Source organism: Zosterops lateralis, assembly GCF_965231275.1.
Source record: "Zosterops lateralis genome assembly, chromosome: 6".
NCBI lineage: Eukaryota > Metazoa > Chordata > Aves > Passeriformes > Zosteropidae > Zosterops > Zosterops lateralis.
In genome coordinates, this window is record NC_139761.1 from 54,890,682 (window position 1) to 54,918,166 (window position 27,485).

Sequence of the window (27,485 nt, forward strand, 5' to 3'; positions counted from 1 at the left end):
GACTGCGGCTGCTGCTCTCATTCCCGGCAATCTGAAGATTCATGTTTCTCTCGTTAAATCAGCGATGACACGCTGAAGTGCAGGTCTGGGCACGGGCCAGGTTTGTGATGAACATCTCCAAGAATTTCACGGAGTATCTAGACCCACACTCTTCACATACAGACGTTCTATAGCCATTTGCAAGTCGGTCCTGTGTGCATCATAGAAATGTCCACTCATTTCTGCAAATACTTACACTATGCCACTAAAAATAAATCTTTAATCTCAAGGGGCACTAATGCTGTACTTTCAACACTGTGGAAGGTGTTGATTAGCCTTCTCCTTGGCAACCTTGTAAAGCATTACACAGCTTATAAATTTTATATACCAACCCATTTCCACCAGTCTTCTCACAAAATAAAAATTAATCGCTTTGCTTAGGAAGTTTACAGAACAAAGCCCTTGGTTTTGTAATGCCACCATTTGAGAGAAGACTTAGTTTTCACATTTCAAATGGGTCTTAAAACTGCTTTTTTGTGTTGCAAATACTTCGTCAAACTCGCCACCCTGGAAGTTTGGACTTGGGGCTGTATGTGTATGGTGAGGTCCATGTGGAATATTTCCAATGATTTGTTAATCATCAGACACTTTATCATTCCTTCCCTTTCCTGTCTGTTCTCATTACAAAGATGCTCCATGACATATGTTCAAGGACTTTTCCAAAGAACAAAAGGGGAGAAAGGAAGCACAGGTCAAAAAGGGAAATGAAGGGAAAAAGGAGAGAAGAGAAACAGAGCCTGCCAGGAACACAGTGCAAATAGCTGCAATTACACTCCTTTACTAAATAAAACTATATTAAGGACCCTTATGACCTTAAAAAGCATTAATAATCATTGGGAGCTTATGAAAAATGAATAAAACTGGAGGACTCTCTATGTACTGGAAGTAACTTGTCCTTCTCCCTCATGCTTTTGAGAAGTTTCAGTCAACAATGCAAACCAGAAGAAATAGACTTTCTACACCTATCTACCGAGTCCATGAAAGAACACTTCAGTGATAGTTTTAATTAAAAACATCTGCTCATTTTAGTGTCTAATTATCCCCCAGTATGTCCCTTCTTTCTGTTCTACTTGTATACAGTCCAATAGCTTCTTAAAAGTTACCCTTCTTGGGGCAACACTTAGCCATCACTTGGCAGTAAATGAATGAATTGCTCTTGGGACAAAGCTAGTAGAAATATTCTGTGATAGCCAGATGAAACAACTGGCAGGAATTAGAATATTTTGTACAGTTTTGTCAGCAAGATTTACACCAGTGGTGCACTCCATCAAAATATGTATTGCATGTTCTGTGGAAAGAAGATTATTTCCTGTCCTCTCCACAACCAAGCAGACCGTCTCCCTCAGTAACTACACAGAGCAATTATCCACATTCTGCTTGTGAAAAGGCACTACCAGGAAAAGGACTTCAATCCATAAACAGAGCAGGATTGTCTTTTGCTGTTGTTTAGCCACTGGAGCCAATGCCAGGTGACAGAGACACATCCCCAGACCTCCAAGCAGCACTTTCAGAGAGGAGCTTAGGAACTGCTGCTGAAACACATTTGGCCAGCCCAGGTCTCCTACAGAATGCACAAAGCTGAGGAACCTGCTGAGTATGTTACAGTTTGTACCTTGCAAATCCCTGCTTAACAAAGCAAGTAGTTCTTGAGAGCCTGAAATGAATGCAGCCTACTTTGGAAGTTTGCATCTTACACCTGTTTGGTGATGAGGTATAAAAAGGACAAAGTCTGAGACAGACTGGAAAACAGGATGCTTTAAGGCTCACTCTTATATACTGTGAATTTCTACAGAACTTTCAGAAGAAAAACACCATAAATTTGTCCAAATCAGTTGATAACCAGTTTCAGCATATTAAAGGAAATGTTACTGATGACGCACACTGTATGTGATGGTAGAAACCTTGCTTCTGCAGAAAAACAAGTTTAAAAACTCCCAAGCTATGAAATCCAAAACTGAACTCCACTTACCTTAGTGTTCATACAAGACTTTCCACGTTTATACTCTTTGTGACTTGCTCTTTTATCAAGCTTGTTCCACAAAGCTTTGGCCTTCCATGTGGTCACCCTCGATTTCAGTTTGGTGTAAAAGTTTCTATTGTCCAAAGGATCCAATTCAAGTTGGCGAGTGAGAATATTGAAGGCCTGAATGGTGCCTTTGCATGTTGATGCTTGTACAAAGTTTTCAAATATCTGGCCAGCTTGATTGTATTTTTCATCATCGTTTTCCCCCATGTTCTGAGAGCAGAGCTTGAGGAGAATGATTAAGCTGGAGCTCTTCTGCCAGGGTACAGGTGATCAACAATAGCAAATACTTCCACACATGTTATTCCTAGAAAAGACAAACACAAAGATCATATTAAAGCAGGTTCTGCATGATAAAATTAAACCCACAAACCGCATATACAATATGAACATAAAACCCCAGCATACGGTGACTAGATAAGCAGGCACAAAAAGTTGGTATTAATACCCAAGTGTTACAAACATAACACATTGGTGCTGTCACGAGCTGTACTCACAAAAACTTATAAAACCTGGCTAACTCAAGCCTACTGCTAGAAGAAAAAACAGCTTCACTGAGAGCTCGAGGATTTCTTTATTTTTTTTTTTTTTTGGTTCAGTCCTAGATAACTGACGAATGAACCCCAAATGTCCAGATTCTTTCCCCAAGCAGAATTTATGTAACAACAAATGACATTTTGGTCTTAAGCATTCATGGAAACTAGCAGCCAAAAGTCAACACGGTTTGATGGATTTTTTAATGCTGTTGCACAAGTTAGGGCCAAGGGTGCAGCTTACCCAGAGTAATTTAGAATTGGCACAATCACTTGCCACAAGTAGATGCACAAAACAGGCTAAGCAGAAACACCATTACAAGTTACACCAGAACTGAAGAAATCAGAAAACAAATAATCACAGAGAGCCTCCCTTTTCCTAACACTCTTGCCAAAATAAGAAAGGGTTTGGTGCTCCAGTGCACAGAAAGGAATTTTATCTCCAGGTCTCCACATGCTCAATGCTGAAGTTATGTGTTTGGAGTCTCACCTTGTCATGTGCTGATGATATAAAGAAATGATGTTTGGCCTGCTAAGCCCCACTGGCTTTTCCTAGTAACATGATCACTGTCAAACTGTGCCTGATATTCCAGATAAATACCCTTACATTCTGCAAGAGCAATGCTATTCTAAATTAACACAAGTTTCAAAGAACTAAAATACTTTCATTGCGGCACTCCCTTATCCTTCTTTAACCTTGTTCTCCATCTCTAATGGGGAGCATCTTGGAGTCAGCCAAGGTCCACAGAAAGTATCCAAGTGGCTTTCACATCTTCCAAGAAAATTGTTACAGGTTATGTATAAACTTGTCCTCAGAAGAAGGTTTACCTGGACTCAAGTTCAGAAATTTAAGTAATGTAATCTTTTTCTTGCTATTAAAGAATTATCTCCCAGTCCAAGAAACCAAAAACTAAATCAATGCTTGCCTAACTTCCCACATAATTAGTTATTTTACTTGGAACGTCATCTGTTGGCTGATAGTTTCAAAATAAATTGTTAGAAAGGTCTTTGAAGTCATGCTTCCCAGTTTAACACAGTTCACAAACTATTCATTCTCTGCTTGCATTTCCTTCAAAGAAGAAAAAAGAAAATATAACCAGTGTATTTAAATAGAGACCTACCATGTCTATCTTACCATCCTCTAATACAGAAAAATATTATGCAACTTATTAAAGAGATTCCACAGGGAGATATAAGGAAGAATTTGGAATACTCACATTCCCTGTCTGTGCTCAAAATAAATAACCTTTGTATGCACATCATCAGTCTGTTGTGGGTTTGTGGGTAAAATAAATTGGCAATGTTGAGAGTTTGTACATTTTCACAGACCAAATGTCATGATTAAATATTTGGTGCCAAGAATAAGTCAGGAAGTTTTTGTTTTCCCCTCTGAATACTTCATTTATAGGACGCTTCATGCTCTCTTCTGCAGAGCTTTGCAAGGTAAAAGCACAAACGCTTTACATGCCCCACCTTCCAGAAGATCTAATTTTTCAAGCAGCTGAGTGCCATGAACTCCCACTGACTCAGAAGGAGAGCAGGATATGGTGCACATTCCCAGTCGGGAGCCTTCAATGCTCAACCAGCAAACCCCTCCAAGAACTGTGTGTCAGCAGGAGGGAGCCTGGCTTTGCCACCCTGGCATTGCCCTCACCAGTGCTGCCTTTGGCCATGTAGAGCTACACAACAGGTTTAGCTTAGTCCAAAAAGGACCAACAGATCCAAAAGTTCCATGGGAAAGACAGGGAATAACTGTGCAACACAATGCAAGATGATACGACAAGGCTTGAACAGTTTGATATACATGTGCCTAAGGATGTGAGGCTCATTAAAAAAAAAACCCCAACAACTTAAAATCAAGGACAAACACTTACTTTACCCAACTCTTATTTCTGAGATATTTCTGTAAGAGAGAAGTGAAAGTATTTATTTTCCTTTTCTCTCAAAATAACTGCGTGCAGCTTCCCGGGGAGCAGGGACGCACCAGTGAAATGTCCCACCGCGGACACATTGGCAGAGGGAGGGAGTGGCAGCCAGACACGCTCTCCTCTGTCACCATCAACTCACATTCTACTGCCTCACCCAGACCTACCAGAGACTTTGACACCAGGGCTATAAAACAGTGCTTCCTCTCCGCTGTTTTATTAGCTCACCCCCAGACTGTTGTGTTCATAAAACACAAATACCTTTAAAACTTAAACTCTTGGCATAACTGATGAGCGAGTGTGATCACAAGCTGTTAACTCAGTGCTTTTTTCTGCTCACAGAGACTGGAGAGTTTTATGGCCTCAGCTGTTGCCATCCAGCAGGGAAGTGGGGGAAGAGCAAAGCTCAGAGAGGAGAGCAGTATCTGAACCAAGCAAAGAAGAAAAGCAGCATGTGGCAGTGCTGATAACAGCGAGGAAAAGGCAGGACCCACTGCAGGCAAAGAGAAGGGACAAAAACATTTTTAGCATGGAGTGGAGTAGGTGTTGCACACACACAGGCCTGGCCTGGCCTTCCTCTATCTTCCACTGGGGAGAACAGGCAGGGCACCCTCTCCAGCCTCAAAACCTCCCTTTTTCAACACCACGAAGCCGAGACTGAGACTATTTTTTCTGGGCACAACATCTTCTCCTTGTGAACTTCCAACACACTCCCATCTTGCCTATACTGAAAAAACTGAGGAGTGGCATCTCAGAAGAGACATTTGCTCACTAGTGAAGCATTTCTCCTTGCTGTGTCAGAGGTCATAATCTCCAAAAAAGTAACATTTTGTGGTCAAAAAAGCAGGATGAGACAGGAGACTGGTTACTGAGGTTTCTGGATTGCTGGAAACATCACTTATTTTCTCCTTTTTTTTTTTTTTTTGGCACCAACACTGTGTTGACAGATGACAGAGCTGAAGATGGTGCTCTAAGTATATGCAGCTGATGGAAAAGTATGCATTTCTTTCTGAAGAGTCACTGATATTTTACTGCAGTACTGTATATAACTCACTAGAAACAATGCAATAAGGACAAGAAGTTCAAAAGGGTCATTCTTGACTATAATTAAAGTTTCCTGTTCTGTAACTGTCTCAAAGATCTAAGAGGCAATGCATTAACTGCTTACCTGCAGCAGAAAAATTAACAGTGTTTGGCAAAGTACTTGAGCTCTTAGAGTATTATCGTTTATCCTTTTGCTTCCTTCATCACATAGATCACTCTAGGGATGAAATACAGAGCCAAGAATCTCATCAAGGTGAGCACTGATGCTAAAACCACAAACTATGCTGTTAAAGTGACTTTTGAACTTCCTCTAGTAGCACAATCTGAAAATAAAATGCATTTTATTTGAAACTTCACTGAAGTGCTACAGAGCCCAATAAAAATTTGGGTCAGTGAAAGGAAAAGGAGAGAGCAGGAAATAGTCTGGACAAACAGTTCTTTTAAGTCAGAACTGAGGCATCCGTGGGTTAGACACAAGAATTGCCATTTTAGGTTCCCTGCATGATGCATTAAGCACACACAAGAACTTGGCCTTCCACACAGCTTCCTTCCCATGGCATTGCAGGAGTCTCTGGAGGGCTCCAGGGCACAGAGTACACCGGGGAGAAGTGTTTCTCCACTGTCACGAGTCATCCCTGCCTCCTTTCTGCCTCCAGCCAGGGCCAACAGGAATGTCAGATAAGGAAAGCTGAGAAGTGCTGCTCATGCCTGCTGGCTGCCCAAGAAGAAAGTGAGGATCTTGTTACAACTCAAAGGAAAGCAGTGCAAAAGGGGCAGAGAGAAAGCAGGAGCTGAAGCAATGGCACAGGCACAGATGTATCCATAGGAAAGCTAATGTCTCCAGTCTTGGCTGATATTTCCTGCCAGTGAAACAAGCTTGGCTACTGTAGACAATCTTGAGTACACTGAAAAAAGCAGCTCCACTGTCAGGGCAATTCCATTAAGTATCTCTAGTCAGATGGATGTATGGAGCTGCCTCACATCTGCACATGGAGTCTCTCAGCAGCAAGCTGAGCAAGCAGTAAAGTTGGCATATATGAGTCATTACAGGAAAATAACATAGCTTTTTGACAGCAGCACCATACAAATTGCTTGTCAGCAAGATCTTGAGGTACTATCCACAAAAATTAAAAACCTCTTTTGGCTTATTGGTCCCACTGGAATGAGAACAACCCTAATTTAATTCAAACTTGAAGCACTTAAGTTCTGCCTTAGTCCCTAATGCGCTGCTTCTAATACTTGAGAACATATTCCTCGGGGAGATCGGAAAAGGATTAAATTCCTAGCATTTCAATACCACTAATTCTGATTCCATTTTCAATACAGCCCTAATTCTGCTATGTTTACCAAGAACAAATTCTTTTATTTGGCATGCAGGACGCAATACTTTTATTGTTGGCTTAAGGTTAGAAACAACAACAGAAAGAGAAGACTGTGTTCTGCAATGTCTGGTAATCATAGTAGCCATCTACTCCAGACCTTCCATATCATCAGTTAAAAATACAGTATTTCTGCTGCCTCTTTCCCCAACTGAACTGTCTGACAGATCGGTACCATCACAAAAAGTGAAGTTTGCAAGTGAAACTGGCCATGTTACAGGACCTCCTGAGTTTTTCAGCTTAGCTTCTACTGTGATGCACTTTGTTTTTGTGGAGACCATTTTAAATGTAAACATTTCTATCTGGAGGAAACACAGCTTTTTTGGTGGTTTGGTTTCTTTGCATGTTGTCCTAAAAATGACATAAAAGGAAAAAAGAACTCTATGTGATTGTGGTAAAAGTGAAGCTCTCATTTGCTTTGCTTATAAAACTAGTTAAAAGCACGTAGGTCTGAAATACTAGTTTTGTGCTGGCAACAAAGAGACAACCCATTCCTCAAGATGCACAGTCCTACCAGAAACATCAATGAGGGGAAGCTGCCTCTGAGCAAAGCCTCACAAACTGTCTCTGTAAACAGCCAGATCACTCTCCTGTATTTTTATAAAAAGCCAACTTCCACAGAACGCCTGCAAAATAACTTTTCGGGCCAAGTATGGAATTCAAAACAGCTCCTACTGAGACACTGTGTGCCCATGAACTCACAAGGTTACAATACACACTATCAGCTTGTTTTGCAGTGGTTATATGAGACTTTTCAAACACAGGCCTTCCAACAAGTGCTGCTGTGCCCGTTTAACCTGCTGCAGCTGGAAGCATCCACGACAAAATACAGCTGGAAACATGTGCACGAGTACACTAAGGCTTGGCACCAGATATTTCACATGTGTTCACAGGAAGCATAAAATAGAATGGCCTATCTGTAGGATTTTATCTGCCACACAGACTGAGTCACATTCCACACGTTTTAAAGCTGGAAGCTTTAAAAATAGTCCAGTTTGTTTCTTGATGTTACCGGCCTGAGCTTCGCTGTGGGAATGCACTGAGACACACGGGCAAGTGAAATGAGATCAGCCCCATAAGGCAGCAGCTTCCCCACGTCTCCATCCACAGAAACACACAGTGCAGGTTACAGTAAGTACTTAAAAATTCTTTTTTACAGGGCTGCTAAAAGCTCTGCTGCAAAGTTGTTTCCATGTAGTCTACATCTTCAAAGGTAACTGTAGATGATTGTACCACAGGCATTTGGGGTTAATGCTATGCATAAACAAGATATTAAAACCTGACTCTTGTTTAGACTGGTTATGAGGAAGAACATTTTTTCTGCTCTGTTGTAGTAGATGAGAAACACAGTATAAACAACAGTAGAAAGTTTATGCTGATGTTTACCTAGGTTAGAATCACAAGAACAAAGGAGGACAGTATACCAGAAGGGTAACATCAGCCTACAAGAAAGCATACCTCTTAAGAAAAGGCACCTGTTATTTAAGCTAGAAAGATGTTATAGATGTAGTCCCAGTGAAAACAATTTAAAGGATAATCTTTAAGCTCTTTGAAACTCCTGCCTTTCTTTTCCTATAGTAACACTTATAATTTCAAGCTCACAAGCTGGAACAGCATAGATATTACTCACAGAATAGGCAGTGCTGGTTGTCTTTTGATCAGCACAAGATTTTCTACTTTCAATAGGATGTTTGGAACACTGAGCCAGACTAACTTGGAGATCAAATAAAACCCTATTTTCCATTCCCAAAATCACAGCAGCAGGGAGATGGCAGGGCCAGACACACTGAGCAGGGATGGACAACACAGGAGGATGATGGAGAGGGAACTCTGGCACCACTCCTGCCCAGCTGCCAGTGGGAACTTCAACATCCCACTTCTCTCACAGCCCTGTCCCCTCCTCTCTGTTCCTCACCCTCAGGTCATAGGCATAACTTAGATGGCACAACTGTGACCATGAGGAAGACAAATAAAAGCATACCCTGTAGCTGACAGAGCCCTGTCAGCAAAATCCCTGGTACATATAAAGCTATACCAACAAAACTGAGCCACACTTGGCAGCGGTTCCTCTAGGACAGTTTTCCCTTTGTATGCATGGGGACATAATTACGGAGGTAAATACACCATAAAAGAAAACAAACACATGAAGCGGTAAAAAGCAGACTCTCTTAGTCAGCAATCACAGAAATTATGTTGGTTTATGGCACTTTGAGAATAGGAATAATACAGAAGGATGGGGCAGCAGGATGGGCCATGAACTGACACAGCAACGTGAGACTGCCAGTGCCTCCAGCAGTGCCCAGGACTGGTGGAGCCCAGCAGGGAGCAAGGGGCAAAAAGTGCACCAGTCCTGAATCCCTGAAGCCACCTGATGCCCAGATACAGCCTGTCTGTTCCCTCACTCTCTCTTTCCCAAGCCATAAAGCAAAAAGGAGCAGTGATGCTGCTTCTCTGAGAGCTGCCCAAAAACATCAGCTGGAGACACCAGAAAGTGCCCTCAGAGAACACTGGATGCTAAAGCAAGCTTGCCTTTTGTTTCTCCTCAGGATTTCTATGAGAAAGGAAATTAATATTTGTTTGGGGTTTTTTGAAGCAAAAAAAATGGAATTATGACTGTGCTGAAGCAAACACTCCAGGTTATGTCTTGGGGGACAAAAAGAACAGCATCAGTGTTAGTTTTCACAGGTATGTGCCAGCTCTCAGAACTGTGTTTCAGACCATCTTCCCAAGCATGCATCTGTAGATATCTGCTCTCTAGCATGTGTCCCTCTGGTTACTGGGGCTGTGGCAATTACCCAAGAGGAATAAACAGCTGGCACTGGGGTTGCAAGACCCTCAGGGCTCCAGTCCACAATAATTCATTTGGCAGAGTTGCCCTCATCTGTAGACATCAGACTTCCGGATCAGTAGTGAGGATTAATCCACTGAAAACACAGACAGGATTGCTTTGCCAATGATCAAAGAAATGAAACATTCTGGGCAGTACTTCATACGCAAACACACACAGTTTTAGGAATCAACACATTCCACTGCTGCAATTTTTTTTTTCTTTTTTCCAACACAAGGTAGCACACAGTTCTTCCTGTGGAAGGATGTTCTTCCCTCTTTACTGAGGCATTAATGTTATCAGTCACACTGAAATCCATGGGAACCACAAAGTTAAGGAATCAAAGAAACCCAAAAGCAGTTTTGAGTTGTGAATGATAGGTTCCTTGGGAGCAGCAATGCCAATTCACCACCAAAAAACAGCCATTGAATGGCAGTGGGGAACTGAGAAGCCACACCCAGACAAGTCAGCCAGAGGGTGATGGGAAACCAGAAGATTAGGTTAAACACCAAACACTGCTCCAAGGAGTATTTACATAAAAAGACAAAAACAGAAAGAAAGTTACTGTGTTAGTTTTGTATCTGTTTTATGTTTTTTGTCCTTGTAAACTGGACCCGCAGTTACCAGAAGAGATTGGAAAAGACAGTTTCTGAAAGTAGAAACAGTATTTTTGGAAGAAAATGTGCAGGACAATTTCTACCCTCCCTCTGCCCAGACTTCCCAAAAAATGAAGAAAAACAAAGTATAAAAAAACCCAAATAAAGATGCCAAGAGAGTTACAAAAACATGATCCGTTTCTGCTGCAGAAAAATCCTCACAGTCGAACTATAGAATACATCCTGAAATATTAGTTTTGGGACATCCACCAGAAAAAGAAAAAAAAACCACCCATGGGACTAATATCCTAGGAAATAGTTCCATCAAGAAAATGAAAAAAAAAAAAAAACAACTCTGAGGGCAGAACATCATTAACCAACAACAGGAGGGATGACAAATGCATCACTGTTTTCACAAGGCAAGCTGAGATATGGTCAGGATTAAATTATGATTCATCTTCTCCAGCACAGCAAAGTTTACCAGAAACCATGAAATACCAAAAAAACCACTTCTTAATAGTAATTGTTCATCACACAGCCTGACTCCAGAAGGTTAAGGTTTAAATTCTCTATTTAAGTCCTGTGAACAGTACTGAAGGTCAGAGGTGGTTGCACCTTCTCCATTTTATGTGACAATGGTCATTTGCTTCCTGCCATCTCCCAAACTGAATGACCTATGCTGTAAAATGCAGATGTTATCATGCTCTTTATTAGTCATCCATTCATTTGGAAAACTTATTTTATCATGTACCTGTATTTCACTGCATGTAAGTGGGCAGACACTGTAGGAATCCAACCATTTTTTAAGTGCCAAGGCAAAGGACAATGTCAATTTTTTCTAAGAAGTTACTTTTCTCACTGTCATCTAGTCCCAACATCCATTTTACTGTACAGAAACCTCTTAGTGAAGGCATGATCTACAGCCAGCATCAACACACACATACCTGAAAGGCAACGTGAAGAGTGCATTTAAAGAGTTGAGCCTAAGTGCCAAAACATCACAGGTATGTTACACAGACCCAGGAAGTTTCAATGCAGCGCTGCAGCTCCATTCCCATATATCGACATGAGGTTACGTGGAGCAGTCACAGCTGTTTGGGGATCCTGAAATGCTGCCATGGGTGACTGCATGGGGCTCACTTCAGCATGTTTTTTCAGGGCAGAGGAGAGAAGAGGCATCACATTTCTTCCTACAGCTACAGGAAGACAGAGCTGAAGCTGCTTTGGTGCCCCAACTCTCCAGCAGCCTGTCATTTTCAGAAAGGAAAGGGATTAACTGGTTCTGGGTTCACGGAGTGCCCGGTACCCAAGGTGCTGATTAGAACTGGCTTTGTCAGAGAAAACAACAATTTGGGAAGGCAAGTGGTTTGCAGAAAACATCTTGGGTCAAGTTGGTTTTGCTTTAGCTGAGCCCACAGCTCTGATCCCCTGGGCACCACGTCCTCCCTCACTGTGCCTGCTCTGCCAAGAGCAGGGACTGGGGAATGGAATGGGAACTGTCAGAACATTGGAAGTTTTTACCCAACTGCTGATCAGAAAACCCAGGAGCCATTCATCCAATGTGCCTACTCTGAGCAGACCAACCAAAGACACTGAAGATGTTTAATATATAGTTCAAACAGCTTTAGTATTCCCCAATTTATAGAGACCAAGAAGGAAAACAGAGAATTGATCTTCAGAAAAAGAATGGAGAGAAAAATGTGTGAATCTAAACTATTCACAAAGGAAATACTGTTTAGCTCTCCACTTTACAATTTTTTTAAAAAAAACATTTTGTTACTGATACCAAGACCTTATGTTGGCTTGGACTTCATTCTGTTTCTATATTAGCACAGATTTCTCCCTCTCATCTGCATAAAGGTAAACAGTATCACTATTATTTCACTGAAATGTGTAACGGTTCTTTATCTATGCTCCAGTTATCAAGGTTTAGTTTACTATGAATAAGGAGCTGGCTAATGCCCTAATACTGTATTACCAGTGTGATTAAATAGCAACACAACCAGTGCCCCAAAAGCCATATGCACAGAACAGGCTTTGTGGCAGCATCTTTCAAAAGTAGGACATCCTTGGAGCTCACTACTACTCGGGGAGGTCATAAGCCCATGAAAACAGCATAGAAACTCAGCTTTTCTACATAGACAGGAATATATATATATAATCCCCTTCAACAATTGCTTGGAACTGCTATTTGGATTACCAAAGAGAACAAGCAGCATAAAAAAGTTTGGGACAGTTCCACACCAGGTCCAAAAGGATACAATTTGCATGTTATGATCTCACCCCCATCAAGGGAAAAACAAAAAAATTGAGTCGACATAAAAACTAAATCTCAGGTGAAGATTAAAGGGTATTTATATCAGCTCTGGAAGCAAAAATTTCAAGAAACAGTGCCTTCTTTTGTGTGCAAGTCATACCATAGCCAGATGCTCAGATGCTACTTAAAACTCTCACTCCGGCAGCCAGAGCAAAAAAAAAAAAAAAAAGCAAGGTCATATGCCAGGCCAGGTATTTCCATATTGCATTTCTAAATCAGAAAACCTTATGAAAGGAAGTGACTGCAACAGTCACTGAGTCAGTTTCCTTAAGGTACAACATGAGAGGTTTTACCCCTGCCCTCATTCCTGCCAGTGCAATGAAGTTCAAGTCCTCCAGCACCTCCTGTGCGCAGCAAAGACCTCCCCAGCACAGGCTGGGAGCACCCCTTGTCCCCTTGGTGCTGCTCCTGGTGCAGCTGGGCAGGGCTCTCACATCTCCTGTTCCTACCAAAGCACAACTTCTTCACTGATGCTGCCAACTTCAGGCAATTCAAACAGGGCCCATCAGACAGACCAACCTGTGTCTGGTGAAAATGGGCTCCTCTCTAGCCAGATTACACAGATCCAGGGAATATTACAGTTATTTGGCTTCTGAGCACATATTCCAGAGCTTCTGCTGCCACTAATGATGTGGAGCCTTCCAGGAGAAACTTCTGCTGTGTTTCATTTGATGGTTTATCTGTCCTCCACGATCCAAATTCCACCTCCCTCCACCACACACAGCAGGGGCTCTTCCACCTCTGCCCTTTGCTGAGCACCAGCCCTGCCAGAGAACACAACCAGTGCCCTGCCTGGGGGAGCAACACAAGGTAACACTGAGAAAAACCTCAAAAGCCTTGGTAACCAAGGTTTCCTTCCCAGATGCCCTAATGGGTAAGTCCATGACATCCAGAACAGTTTATTCCTAGCTTTCTGTGATTGGCAGGACAAGCTAATAGGGCTAGAATCTTGTTTTCTCCACTGAACAAAAGGTGCCATAGATTTGCCATAGAAGACTACAAAATTTGTGAAGAGGTACAGGTTACAGGTGTTGAGTTTGCTGCTACAACTCTCCTTATGTTGCCCTTGAATATATAAACAGAGTCTAAGGGAGATTGCTAGGAAAAAAGTGCAGAAGGCAGCGCTTCACTGGATTCCTAATATCCAGCATATCAACTAATTATAAATCAACTTTTTCAGAGCCCATTTCCCCCACAGCATTTTGGCAATAGACAAACAGCTCACCTCAGTATTTTCAGGTCAGTGCAGCAGTAGGCAGAGAGAACCCTTGCTGTCCAAAAACAGAAGCACAGACCCCTTCAGCCCATCTCCTTGCTGCTGGGGCAGCTGCACTTAGGTGGCTGGCTCCTTTTACCTTTCCTGGCAGAGTCACTCCAGAGTCACCCCGTCTCGTCTGGCAGCTCTTTGGCACAGCTCTCATCATCCCCAGCGAGTTAAAAGGTCAGCTGAGCAAATCTGCTTAAGGCAGAGCCTGGCTGGCAGGGGCAAGGATCACAACAAGGACGTGCAGCACAGGCACTGCTGATGTGGCTTTGCCACTCCGGGTCTGCAGAGCAGTGGAGCAAGAGAGGAAACACCCTGGGCACAGTGCACCCAGCTCTGACAGACTGTGACTGCACAGGCACAGCCACTTCTAAGCTCAAATACAATAAATACAACGTCCTTGCACTCCCAGACAGAAACGCCAGATTTTAGCAACATCTACCTACACAATTAGCAGGTGGCTTTCTCATCCCTGCGAGGCTGCGCACACCAGTGCATCTCACAGCTCAAAGCTGACAATTTTACTGCTGGAAGTTTAAATCAAAAGCATAAGAATATAATCTAGAATACAGGCTTAGAGGAGAAAAGAAACAGGTAAAGGCAAAGAAACTGAATGACCAATTAAAGTACAATTTTGGTGGAAGAAAGAACCACCTTTGGCCCAAATCTCACTGCCACTCCAACACTTTCTGACAGAAGTTCACAACAGCCTTGTAAGTGACGCTGACCAAAACCTCTAAGTCACAGTATCTTGAGTGAAATTTTTAAACATGCTATACAAGCAAAAAGCTCAGCTGTCTCCACCTCCCCTGAGCACTGGTAAGGTTATCATTAGAGTGTCACTGCTGTAAAACAAACCCAGTCATCTACAATTGCACCATGGAGAGGATGGCTCTACTGAGAACAGGGGAGGGACTGCACCTGCCGGGGTGTGCCAAGTGAAACTCACCCTCAGCACATGACTAAGCACGTATTGGCTATGCCATTACCCAGCCACCCAGCTGGAAATAAAGAAAATTTCTCCATACCTCCCCCCTACCACCCTTTGGTGAATACAGGAAAGGCGGAGCGTTGTAAATGAAGTTTGAGAAGCCTTACGATTAAAAAAAAAAACTCCAACGTATCACAAGATGCAAAACAACTCTTCACACAGGACAGTGCCTACAAATACTCTCTTTAAGATTAAACTTTATCAAGTAAGAAATATCAGAAATGTGGATCCCATTGCCAAAAACAGAAAGGGAATGCAGCTACATGTAGCAGAGACTGTCCATGTGAATACAGATCTGTTTGGTAATAATTAATGTAAATGTTACCTTTTATTGCTTCATTCTAATTGTGAGAGGTAATATTTATGTTGCCAATGCTAGTTTCTAGTGATGACATCCAAAATAACCTCTGAGTTTTCAGTTTAAATTCCCCAGACATGGCAGAAAAGAGAAAAGCTCTTACTCCTCTAAATATTCTTCCCAAAGAAATCAGAATCATATTTCTAATCACAACGGAATCATCAGCCAAAAGGAAGAAAACACTGATTTAACCTCCTCCTCCAAAATTAAAGAAACACTTATTTCAGCCCTGCAACTGGCAAAATATCCCAGCTAAATATTATACAACAACCCAAACCCAAAAGAAATTTAGAAAATTTGGATTCAAAACAAGTGGTGCTTCTTAGTATGACAAAGGTGTATTTTTTTTCATTAGAGAAACAGTTATTAAAACTAAATGTAGTGATGGCTTCCATGAACTCATCAGAAGCACTGATCACAACCTTACAATGCCTGTGGAAAACCAGCAGGAAAGTTGGGCAAAGTCATGAACTAAGATGGCTTTTGTAGAAATCCTAGTAACTCTCTCTTGCCCACACTTTTAATAAATTTTGCATGTGGGTTGACCTACTGGCTGGATAACAACTGATTAGGCAGAGAGGCAAGGAAAACCTTGCCATCCTTTGCTAATTCAGCAGAGCAAATTAAACTGAAAACTAGTGGTTCACATTCTTTGCTCACTAGAACTATTAAAGCAAAAAAAAAAAACAAAACCCTGAGATATATCCGCATTAATATTTACCTCTAAATTAAACCATCTGTGCAAATGTAAATCTGCTATACTTTGTATGTCATTCCTGGATTTATCTTGGTAATTTAATGAACTAAGAGAGACACTCAGATACTTACACAGCTGTTTTTAAGAAGCCAGTGTTTGCAGTTCTATTGGTTTGAGATTTCAAACAAGCCAAATTGCCTCACAAACATATATCCCATCAAGCTGTGGGTCAGAATGCACAAAACTTTAAAACAAAAGGCAGAAGTTTCATATTGACACTGCTTTGCAGAACCACCTGACCACCCTGCAGTTCCAGGATTCCAATACTGAAGGATGCATAAAGGTGATGCCTTTGAAAAAGGTACATCAAGAAATCCTGTCAAACACAGCATCAAGTTATTAATGTATTTTACTGAGTGTCAGGCAGAACCTTGGACTAACCTCTGTAAGGGAAGAGTATTGTGAACAACACACAAAAGTATCTCACCTCACTCTGAAACAGCCATATAGTTATTTTTGGTCTCTATGAATGCCTGATAAACAAAATCATTGGGAGACATGCTTTGATTCCATAACTGAGATTGAAGATGCTTCCACACACAAGTTACTAATACCATCAATCATTACGTCAGGTAGTAGCTGAAGAAGTAGCTGTAGACAGGTGTGGTGGTCTGTATCTAAGTGCATAAATAGGGCCTTAAGATGACAAGCTTCTGCAGTTGTCATGAAATAGCATCAGAAATTCTGCTGGAGCCCTCCAAGTGCATGCATTCAGCAGTGCTGGAGCCCTCTGTGAGAATGTATTCAGCAAACAACCACAAGTCTTTCCTCAGTCAAAATGAAAACAGAAGGAGAGAAAATAAAACTGCCCTTTGCATTTTTGCATATGTAAGATAATGTGAGATATAAACCTCATGGCCCTCCTTTCCCACATAAATACAGAGCTGGACGCTCCACAGTGACTTTTCATTCCCAGGTGGGGAGGAAACAGAGAGAGAAACCCTTCTGTCTGAGAGAGGGGCCAGCACCCGGCTCTGCCAAGCTCCTGCTGCACCACATCTCCCAAAGCCACATCTCCCTGCCAGGGCTGCCAGGGCCAGGACACCCTAACTCTGCTCTGAAGCACAAACCTGCCCTGCCCGAGGGCAGCATCCCACTGAGCCCACCTCCAGGGGAGAACTGATGATCCCAGAGGAATAACGCTGTTCCCCTCTGTTCTCTTCTATCTTTAAACTGAAAATTGATACATGCCCTGGTCATCAGAATTACTCCACAGGGGATACTAAAGGCAGTTTTTTCCCCCACGACATGCACAGAGCTGGCCTGGTTGCACACTAACCTATTTTCCTGTCTGCTTATCTAAGCATCCCAGCTACAAATAAGATGTGGCTGAGCTGGGGCACTCCATGGTTGTGCCTCCCTGCACCCTGCAGAGCAGCTCTGCAGTAGGTGCTGGGGAGTGCTACATCAACCAGTGATGCCTTAAGTTTTAGCTTTCATGTTTTTCAGATTCTGTGCTGCCAAGGGGTGCAGTTCTGAGCCTCATATTAAGTGTCAGTCAGCTCCCTTCACAGAGCAGGGAGACAAAACAAATCCTTCTCCTGCTGAAGACCAAGGACAACTTTCAGGTCCAAAAGCACAAACACGGGTGGGCTGAAGGGAGGAACAAGAAGGATGGGACCTCACAATCTGAAGCTGTAACTGGACAATTAAACTCCAATATGCAAATGGACCAAAACTTACAGAAGTGTAAGACCTTGTAACTGTTTGTCCCTTTTGTGACCATTCTTAGTCCACCGTGGGTGTAGCCCTGGTCAAGCTCTTGTCGTGCCCAAGGTGTATCCTGGAGGCCTTTCAATAAATATCTACTTTAGCTCTGTCCAGTCTCTGTTTCAGGTCAGCCTTCCCAAGGCAACACCAGCACCCCTGTTCTGCAGCTGCAGCTCGGATACCTCCCCCCAGATATATCCCAGGACAAGGTCCAGCACATCAGTAAATATTTGCACATTGTCTCCAGGTCCCTCTGCACACAGGGTTATTTATACACCATGGCACACAGCATGCCTCTGGACAGGGCAGCATCACACAGTGCTGTGTCTGGCAGTGCAGGCAACAAATTCAAGACAAACCTTGCTCCTCAACACTTTCATGAGGAAGCAGGTCACAAATGGAGTGATATCTGCTTTGTGCACTGAAAAATGTATGTTAATCTTTTCCAAGAAATAAAGTTAACCACCCTAATGCTTCTTCCCCCTCACAGCCTCCCCACCAGAACAACAGAAAGATGGTTTCTTTTGTCTGAACAGGTTCATTGCGATGTATTTAGCTCCTTACACAAGCTTTACTCTTCCCAACACATTTTTGGGACACCTAATGCTGACTTGGTGCAACAGCAGAGTTTCAGAGAGCAAATACAGCAAGAGGTATTTGATTACATCCACAGACTCAGCTTCTGAATGTACCCAGAGTTCATATCTGTGGACCTTGTGTCCAAGCCTTAACCATGTGCATGTTTCTGACATTCATTCAACTACATTAATGTCCTGAACACAGGGGTGTCAGCTGTTACTTTTAAAAATCCATACATAGAAACGGGAGGAACACACTGCACTCACACTCTGAAATCTTAAAAACGGCTCCAGACTGTTGCACTCATCTTACCCAGGGTTCCATCACCAGATTTTAATATTCTTCTGTCCCTACAGCCATGTAATTACTGAAACAATTTTCTGAACTGACAGAAACAGTTGGCTGCATAGGTAGCAACCATAGGAATTTGCAGCACTCAGTGAAAGGGGAAAATCAAATACCAAGCAGAAGGCCAGGAGATCAGATCTATCTGAATGAGAACTCGTTCACATAAATTATCCAAGCCCAAATATCACATTCCATCAGAAGTTCTGAGTTCACCTGGGATGGAAATGAGACCTGCAGAAGTAAGCTCTCATGTCAGGATGCTCACTCCTTTACTGCCTCTGAAAGGAGAAAAGCAATGGCAATTCAAGTGCACAAGCAGATCCTGTGTCTGACCCACAGCTGGGTTGAATGATGACATGGGGGTGATTAGCACTGACTGCATATTTACTACCTCCAAGTCAAGCCCAACACAAGCCCCATTTTTTCCTCTAATCAGCTCAGATTGCTACTTGAAATTATTCCCCAGATCAGTGCAAGGTGCCATAAAGACAATCAACAAAAACCAGCCTCATAACAAGCACATACAACAGGTGAACATGTATGAAAGGAGGTCAAACTATGAACAAGCAGAAACCAAAAAGTACCCAGTATCTTATAAAGTTCTTGTTTAACCAGAGGGTTTCCTCAGCTAGAAAGGGTGTCAGCAGAGAACATTGCATTCCGTTCTGAATTCCTCCCTCTGCTTTTAGCAACTGCCTTCAGAGCTTGCATTTGTTTCTGTAAATCCTTCTGTGCTGCTCCCTGCGTGCATGAGTTTAGAGGGCAAGGGTATTGCACATCCCCACTAACAGATGGGGCTCACCTCAGCCAATAACACAGATTATGGTCTTTGCAATACACTCTTATCCGATTACACACAAAAAAGAATTCCACTATCTGCCAAACATGAGTCTTCTCAAAGAGAGGGGGAAAATTGTCTTCTGCTCCAACTCCTGCTTTGCTGTTTACAAAACTGTTGTTGGTTGGTTTGTTGTTTTGTTGTTTTTTTTTTCTTTGCTGGACTCCATCATACAGTATTTGCACATCATAGGCTAGGAAAAAAATCTTGGCAGATTTGAAAGCCTTTCAGTTAGCTACAGGAGCCACCTATTCAGGTAAGAAAATGACAAAAGATCTTATCAGAATCGGGTATTTTAATGTCCTTGGTCTTCTAAAAGCAACACTATATAATAAAAATATCATGGTTGCAGCATCTCACCACCCCCACAGCAAAGAATTTCTCCCTGATAGCCAGTCTAATCCTGCCCTCTTTCAGTTTAAAGCCATTACCCTTTGTCCTATCACTACCTGCCCTTGTACAACATCCCTCTCCAGCTCTCCTGTAGCCACTTTTGGTACTGGAAGGGTGGTCTAACATCTCTTGAATTACCATAAGGCTATTTAAAGTTGATTACAAAGCATCCCTGCTTATTCCCAACAAAACTTTTCCATGGCTTCAGAAACTCTGTTCTGATGCTTGGCAATGGCAGCAGTAGGGAAGGAAGAACTGCAGCACCCCTTTGGGCATTACTGCAGTCTAAACAGGCAATAAGCTGTGAGCTTAAAAGGTCTGAGAAGGATTTATGGTGGACTAACGGATCCAAAGAAACTGCTTTTGAGGAAGCCAAACTCCACAACATACAATACCAGGCACAGTCATTTTAGAAACTGAGTTGGTAATGTCCCCTTGGCTGAATGCAGCAATTGGAGAAAGTGCTGCCATTATTTCTCCAGAGGAGGTGCCAGAGCCGAGAACAAAAGTTTAAATCTAGTCCACATATTTCCATCACACAAATGCACAAACCACCTGCCTCACCAGGTTTTGCCATCGCAGCTCTAGGGGGCCAAAAGCAAGAAGAAACAAACCCAAGTTTCCTCCTAATTACATCAGTGTTACTGGGACATTGAAATAACAACCATCAGAATTTAACTAAGTATAAGCTATGGCAGTAGCATCCTCTAATTTGTGTTGTGGTACCACTTATCTTTCCCAACATAGAATGGGGCTGCTCTTATTCCTCTCCCCACACAGTAAACTGCCCACAAAAATTCGGAGGAGATAATAAAACCCCTGAAGACATAACTCCCACTGAACACAAGGTTATCAACCCAGAGCAGAAAGAGGGCTTGATAGAACACACCGCTCAGATTTAGGGACAAGTCTGAATTTTTTTTCCTTTCATGGCACTAGGAGTCTAAAGATAATTTTGGGTAAGTTTTTACTTGCTTGTAAATGTAACTATGCATACATGAAAGAGTTAGTCATCTTCTCCAGGTCAAAAATAAACACAGCAATTTCCAGAATGTGTCACAATACAATATTAACTGCGTATCTGCACAGTCACTGAATCAGTGGACACTTAATAGCCTTAATTTAGAACACCTATATTTTCCTGAATCAGTCTAATGTACCCTGAACTACTAATACCACTTCTGAAAGAGTCAGTTTACTGTATAAAGACCTCTAGAACTGGTCCCAGTGATGAGAAACAAGCAGTGTGCCCTCCCTGCACAGCTGAGCTGCCAAACACAGAGCAGAGGCTGCGCTTCTCAAGTTCACGGGCTCCTCACACAGAAAGAGCCTGAACAGGAAAGATGCAGCCAAGAATTTGCTCACACACACCAAATGCACACACCAAACTCCTATGATTAGGATTATTAGAGGTACACATCTATTATAGAGATGCATGCAAGCCAGGCTGCCAGCACAGGCACAGAAAGCAACCCCTCAGCCCTTTTGTAGCTCCTTGACTCTGATAAGTGAGCAAGCTGAGAAAACAGAAGGACCACTGGGAGGCAGATCTCAGTTTCAGACACCTGAAAATGTCTTCATTTTAAAGGAATCAAAACGCACCATGCCCTTAAGAAGCAAAGCCTCTTCCACTGGGAAAGAGAGCTTTTCTGCTGACGCCAGGGGAATCAGAGTGAGGTGAAGGAACAGACACAGGTTACCAAGCACCCACAACAAATGTCACAGCCATGTGGAAGAGTCCCAATGGGAAACACAGAGCATTTCAAAGTTTTCCCTTCAGTTTTCAAGGCACTAATTATAAAACAGCAGAGCACTGAGACAGCTGGAGCAGATACAAGGTATGTGTGAAAAGAGGTGAAAGACTTAAAGCATACTCATGGAGAAACAGGAGAGCAAGCACTTCTCCTGTTTTATGGTTTCTTACACTTAAACATCTCTAGCCAAAACATGGGCTCTCTCACCTCCATGAGGAACAGGATATCAACAGGAGACTAGAAAACCTTGCTTCAGCATCTCTTAGTAAAATAAAAACAAAACTTTTCCAGATCATACTTCTAGATTCCAGGCGAAACTGAAGGAAAACTGATCTCCCCACAAACAGCACCACCCCTATGTCAGGGATCTGGTAATGCTATACAACTCCAGAGAAACATTGAGGCAACTAACTAAAAACAAACAAAAAGAAACTCAGAGTGAAACATTTTCCCATTTCTGCACATTTTTCTTTACACTAATTTGTTAAGAATTCACCTGATTTTACAGGCGAGGCAGGAAAAGTCTCATCACTTGCTGCAGACCACACGGCAGGAGCAAGTGGAATGAAGGAAGCTTCAGTTTCCCTTCAGAACTTCATTTCTCCACCACACACTCTAAGATGCATCTGCAGTATTTTTTCCTAGCACCATGAAGAGAACAGCACCAACAAACTTGTTTTAAAAGGTCTATTTGTCAGGTATCAGCGCTGCAGGTCTGTTTAGCACAGGAAAGGACAATACTATGGCTGAAAAGGAGAACTCAATCCAACATAGGAGCCAAATGCTGTGTGACAAGGCAGCCTCCCAGACCCGCAGTACAGGGGAACCAAGAAGTAGGGAAAGGACTGAGAATTTAGCAGCCCCAAGTTTCAGGTGAAAAATACCACGGATTCAAGTCAGGGTGGTAAAGTAGCTAATTTCGCCTATGAGCAGCAAGTAAAACGGTTTAAAAAGATACACTTGCTATTCTAAAGCTTGTGTTTTCAAGCAGAGAGATGCAAATTTGTAGGTTTTCTCTATTTCTAAAGAAGTGAAACATGACAAAAACCGAGACTGACGTAAGATTCAATTTAAGATCAGGGACATGCTGAGAGTTGAGTCAACACAGTTTTAATTCTTAAAGCCTTTAATGACCTCATAATACACAGAGAAAAACTGTGCAGTGTCTCTAGAGTTAGGAGCAAAAGTCTGTTGCTCCTTCAGTGCAATTTCTCAGATGCACCCTCCAGAAAGGAAAAACCCTGCTGCTTTTAGAGAAACACCCAGACACCTCCAACTAAGCCTAAGTGGGCATACACACTCACTCAGAATGCCTGTGTCAGTGATAACAGACATGAATTCCAGTTCGGCTGTCAGATAATCTGTTTTCCACTCGTGTAATGTAATTAGCACCCAAAATAAAGTGGCGAAATGAGGGAAGCAGGATGCCCTCTTTTCTCCCAGATCAAGGCACTCCGTGAGCATCAATTAGATGTTAATGTCCCTGGGAGGCAAGCGTGACAAGTCTTATTAAGCCATTTTAAAGATTAGGACACTGAGTCACAAGAGAGATTAAGAACTTCCTCAAAACCAAAAGCAGAGTCAGAGAGGGGCCAGCTACACCCCAGCTGGGACTGGCAGCAGACTAACTGCGCTGCTCCACCTTACTGCAAGGTTTAGAGTCTCTAAAGAAATTAAAAAAAAAAAAAAAAAAAAAAAAAAAAAAAAAAAAAAAAAAAAAAAAAAAAAAGTCCACGCTCCCATGAAGTTTCCCGGCCATGCCAACACGCGTTTTGACCTGCAAGGGACCGTCTTTACATACAAGTCCCATTTCCACGCTCAGATCTCATTTTGGCTCATTTGGTAAACAGTTTTCAAAGTCGACAGAGACCTCCAGATCTTTTTCAGTAAGTTTGAGAGAGGACATAAAACTTTTTGATACCGGCTCAACCTTACAGGCGTAGGGACAAATAAACCTACAGTCACCAATCCACACGCCAGCTGTCTGAATTCCAGTCACACGCCGAATTTACACATGAAAACCGGTGCGAACGCGGCAGGACAATCGCTATCACAGGTTAACAAACACTTCAAAGCACCGAGAGAACCTGAAGCAGATGCCATCCCCAATCAGCCCAACAGGCACGGGGAGAAGGATGTTAACGCTGATTGCACTCTCACCGGGACGCGTCCGAACCAACAGCCCACTCCGCTGTTGTGACACGTTCGGAGAGCGCTCGCCTGCCTTAATCGCAGGGAGCGAAAAAGATTATTTTGACTTTTCCTGCGTGGCCGCCCCGTCCCGTCCTGTCCCGTCCCAGCGCGGCCTCACCCCCGGGAGGGCTCCGGGAGCCCCGCGCCCAGACCTGCCGCTGGGGTGGGGCACGGCTCGGCACTGCCCGGCCCGGGACAGCCCAGCCCAGCCCGGCCCGGGACAGCCCAGCCCGGCACGGCTCGACTCGGCACTGCCCGGCCCGGGACAGCCCAGCCCAGCACGGCCCGGGACAACCCAGCCCGGCACGGCTCGGCTCGGCACTGCCCGGCCCGGGACAGCCCAGCCCAGCACGGCCCGGGACAACCCAGCCCGGCACGGCTCGGCTCGGCACTGCCCGGCCCGGGACAGCCCGGCCCGGCACGGCCCAGGACAGCCCAGCCCGGCACGGCTCGGCTCGGCACTGCCCGGCCCGGGACAGCCCAGCCCGGCACGGCTCGGCACTGTCCGGCACGGCACAGCCCGGCCCGGGACAGCCCAGCCCGGCACGGCACGGCTCGTCTCTGCCCGGCTCGGCACAGCCCAGCTCGGCACAGCCCGGCTCGGCTCGGCACTGCCCGGCACGGCTCGGCACTACCCGGCTCAGCCAGGCACAGCCCAGCTCGGCTCAGCCCGGCTCGGCTCGGCACTGCCCGCCCCAGCCCGGCCGGCCCCAAGCGCCGCCGCCCGCGGAGCAGAGCCCGGCTCAGGGCGCTCCTTCACTCCCGCCCGCCCGACTGAGGGTCCCCCCGCCCGGCCCCGCTCCGCTCCGCTCCCGGCCCCGCCGCACCTGCTCCGCCCGTCCCGCGGACCCGGCGGCTGCGGCGGCGGCGCCGCTCCTCATGCTGCCGGCGCTGGCTCGGCGCGCCTACCCGGGCTCGGGGCGGGGCCCGCGGCCTGCCCGCCCCCAGCCCCGGCCCGGCCCGGCCCGGCCCGGCCCGGCCCCTTCCCGGCCCGGCACCAGGCCAGCTCATCCCGGTCCGGCCGCAGCAGAGTCACAATCCCGCCCCAGCCCGGCCAGGCCCCGTGCAAGGTGCGTGTCCCCTGTGAGGCTTTTCCCCACAGACGCTCCGGTGTTTTCGGCCCCACCTGCCCTGGGTACGGAAGCGCTGAGGGAACAGCGCGGTGTGGGGAGCTCGGGGCGCTCACTCTCGGTGCTGAAGCGCTCTGTGTGTGAGGGAGAGTGAAGGGTGTCACACACTCAGCAGGTTCAAGGAGGTTTCGGTCAGCGGGCTAACAGAAAACCAGCGGGGGGAAAGTTCAGGGTCGGCTAACAGTGTGGCTCCCCCAGTAACATCGTGCCGGCGGCAGATGGGAAGTTGTACGAAAAACGAACGAAGAAAACCAGCCAGGAATCACTTGAAGTGCTGCAACAGGAAGGGCGAATGAGCTGATGCCATATCGGCTCACCTAACGACATGATAACCTAAATATTTATGACCGCAGCCAGCCATAAATATCGAGAGCTGTGCCCCGCCGTGCCCAGGCCTGGGCGAGGCTGCAGAGGGAGCGGGACCCCGGCCTGCCCTGACTCAGCTCTGACCCTTTCACACCTGAGCCAAATTTGAATCAGCTTCTGTATGATGTGGGGAGAAAGCAAGTCTGAATGTGGCCCTTTTCATCCATCCACAGCTGAATGTAACATAATCTCTAGTGACCCAAGTGGTTTGGCCAACTCTCTAAAATAATTTGTTGATCTTAAGGCACGAATTTTGTTGTAGAAAATACCTCTCGTTTGGGTTGAAATTTGTCTTCTAGTGTTTTGCATCGTGCTTGGCTGAACCCAAGTTTTACTCAATGATTAACTTTGAATTGTAGTATGTTTGTCTACTGATTTAACTTCAGGAGATTAACTGTACTTTTTCCTCAAAGTGCTAAAAGCAAGAGTATCAAAATAATGGTGCACATGCCATTTCCTTGTTATCTAAAAGACTACCATCTTTAGCAGCCTTGGAGGAGGCAAGAACAAGAAATGAGAAAACCCTCTTGGGCAAACTTCCAGAAAAAAAGTGATCTGTAGTTAGCAAAGGGGGATGTGTGTATGAAAGAAATCATATTTATATGATTTTTACAAAGTCTTGCTAGTTGCAGTCCACCACTGAGAGCCAGAGAACCCAGAAAATATAAAGTCTGAAAGAATTTAGCTCCTACTGGGAAATATTCCAAAACCTCTTTCTTTAGGATAGATGTTCCTTTTCGGTTAGGAAAAATACTTGCAGCAGTGGTCTCCCACGTCTGTTCACCTTCACAATTGTCCTCTTCCCTCCATGCCTCTCAGAAAAAGCTGATAAGTCCATAAAAAGATAACCCTTTCCTGCCAAGTTCTTCCAAAACTTCTCTGCATCATCAGGGGCTTCATGAAGACCAGCAGGAACCTTAGTAACTATAATTAATTTATTTACTCATTGTCCTTAACTGTTTTATCTTTGAAAGTGGCTGAAAGATGACTGTATAATTCACACTAAACTATTATCACAACCATCTTTAAAAATTATATTTCATTAGATGTTACTTAACCAGAATTAAGAAATTCTTTATTCACAGTCACACCTACCTCTCTCCAAAGGAAAGCACAACTGAGATACAGTCTAGTCACTCTGGGCTAAGATGAACACACATCAGTTAAAGATTAGATTAAGAAGCATTAATTAAACCACCAATCTGGCATTACATGGGGCTCTGTGAGATATCCTAACCCACTCCCTCTTCTTTGAGGTGTGGGACACACAAGCATAAAGGAAAATAGGATCTTCCCTGGGTGCTGCACAGCCTCCCCTTCCCCTGAGACCAAGTTCCCAACCCTTTTTTAAACAGTGTGGCTGCTTGGTATTTTTTTTTCAATCCTAGCCTGTCCTCCTCCACTGTAAGGAGAGGAGAAAGAATGGTCCTTACAAAAAACAATCCAGCCTTATTAACTGGTAGAAAGCTGTGCCTGCTAACTCTGCTGTAGGATGTTGATCTCTCTGTGTGGCTGGTGATGTGCAGCACTCCCTTTCCTGATGTACAAGCCTATCTATTCAAATTCTTGTAAATGGATTCCTATCTACATATCCAGCACAATAAAAGCCCTTCTTGTGGTATTCAAACAACTTGTCTGATCCTTTTTGATGAACTGTGGATGTCTTCAAAGTTAACTGAATTTTTTGTGCAAGAGGGATGGCCTGGTTGTAGCCTGGCTCTCAGGAGACCATGCTGAGCTCCCTCCTCAATCATTTATTTTCTTGATGACTTGGAGAATTCATCACATATCAGTTTGTGATCTGTAGGGTGCAGGTAATAGGACTTCCTTCCCTTATGGAGGTTATGAGGATGAAACCCTTGTATGAGGCTGAAACTTTGACATTCTGCTGCATCATGTAAAAGCCACTATGGGTATTTTCCTGCTCTTGGTTTGAAGTTGCTCCTCATACTCATCTCTGGTGAGAATCAGTAGTTAAGTACAAATGTTTGTGTTGTCTTCCTTCATTAATGCTTTTTGGTTTATATCAACGTGGAAAGCCAATTAGGGTGGTTCTTTGAAAGGAATTTTGCTTTAGAGAGTGAGGAAAAGAAAACAGATCTGAAGAAAGGAAGCTGGATT

At 44.0% G+C, this 27,485-nt stretch overlaps 1 protein-coding gene across 2 annotated transcripts in view; it reads right to left on the reverse strand.

Annotated features, from left to right (window-relative positions):
* Positions 1–24,837, reverse strand: part of MICAL2 (microtubule associated monooxygenase, calponin and LIM domain containing 2) — a 117,852-nt gene extending 93,015 nt beyond the window's left edge. For both annotated transcript variants that reach the window (XM_083864309.1, XM_083864308.1), the window contains exons 1-2: positions 24,696–24,837; positions 2,009–2,369 (exon numbers count right to left, since the gene is read on the reverse strand). In XM_083864309.1, coding sequence (XP_083720435.1) covers positions 2,009–2,272 — 264 coding nt within the window. In that variant the 5' untranslated portion in view covers positions 2,273–2,369; positions 24,696–24,837. The remainder of the gene's footprint in view (positions 1–2,008; positions 2,370–24,695) is intronic.
* Between the last annotated feature and the right edge of the window lie 2,648 nt (positions 24,838–27,485).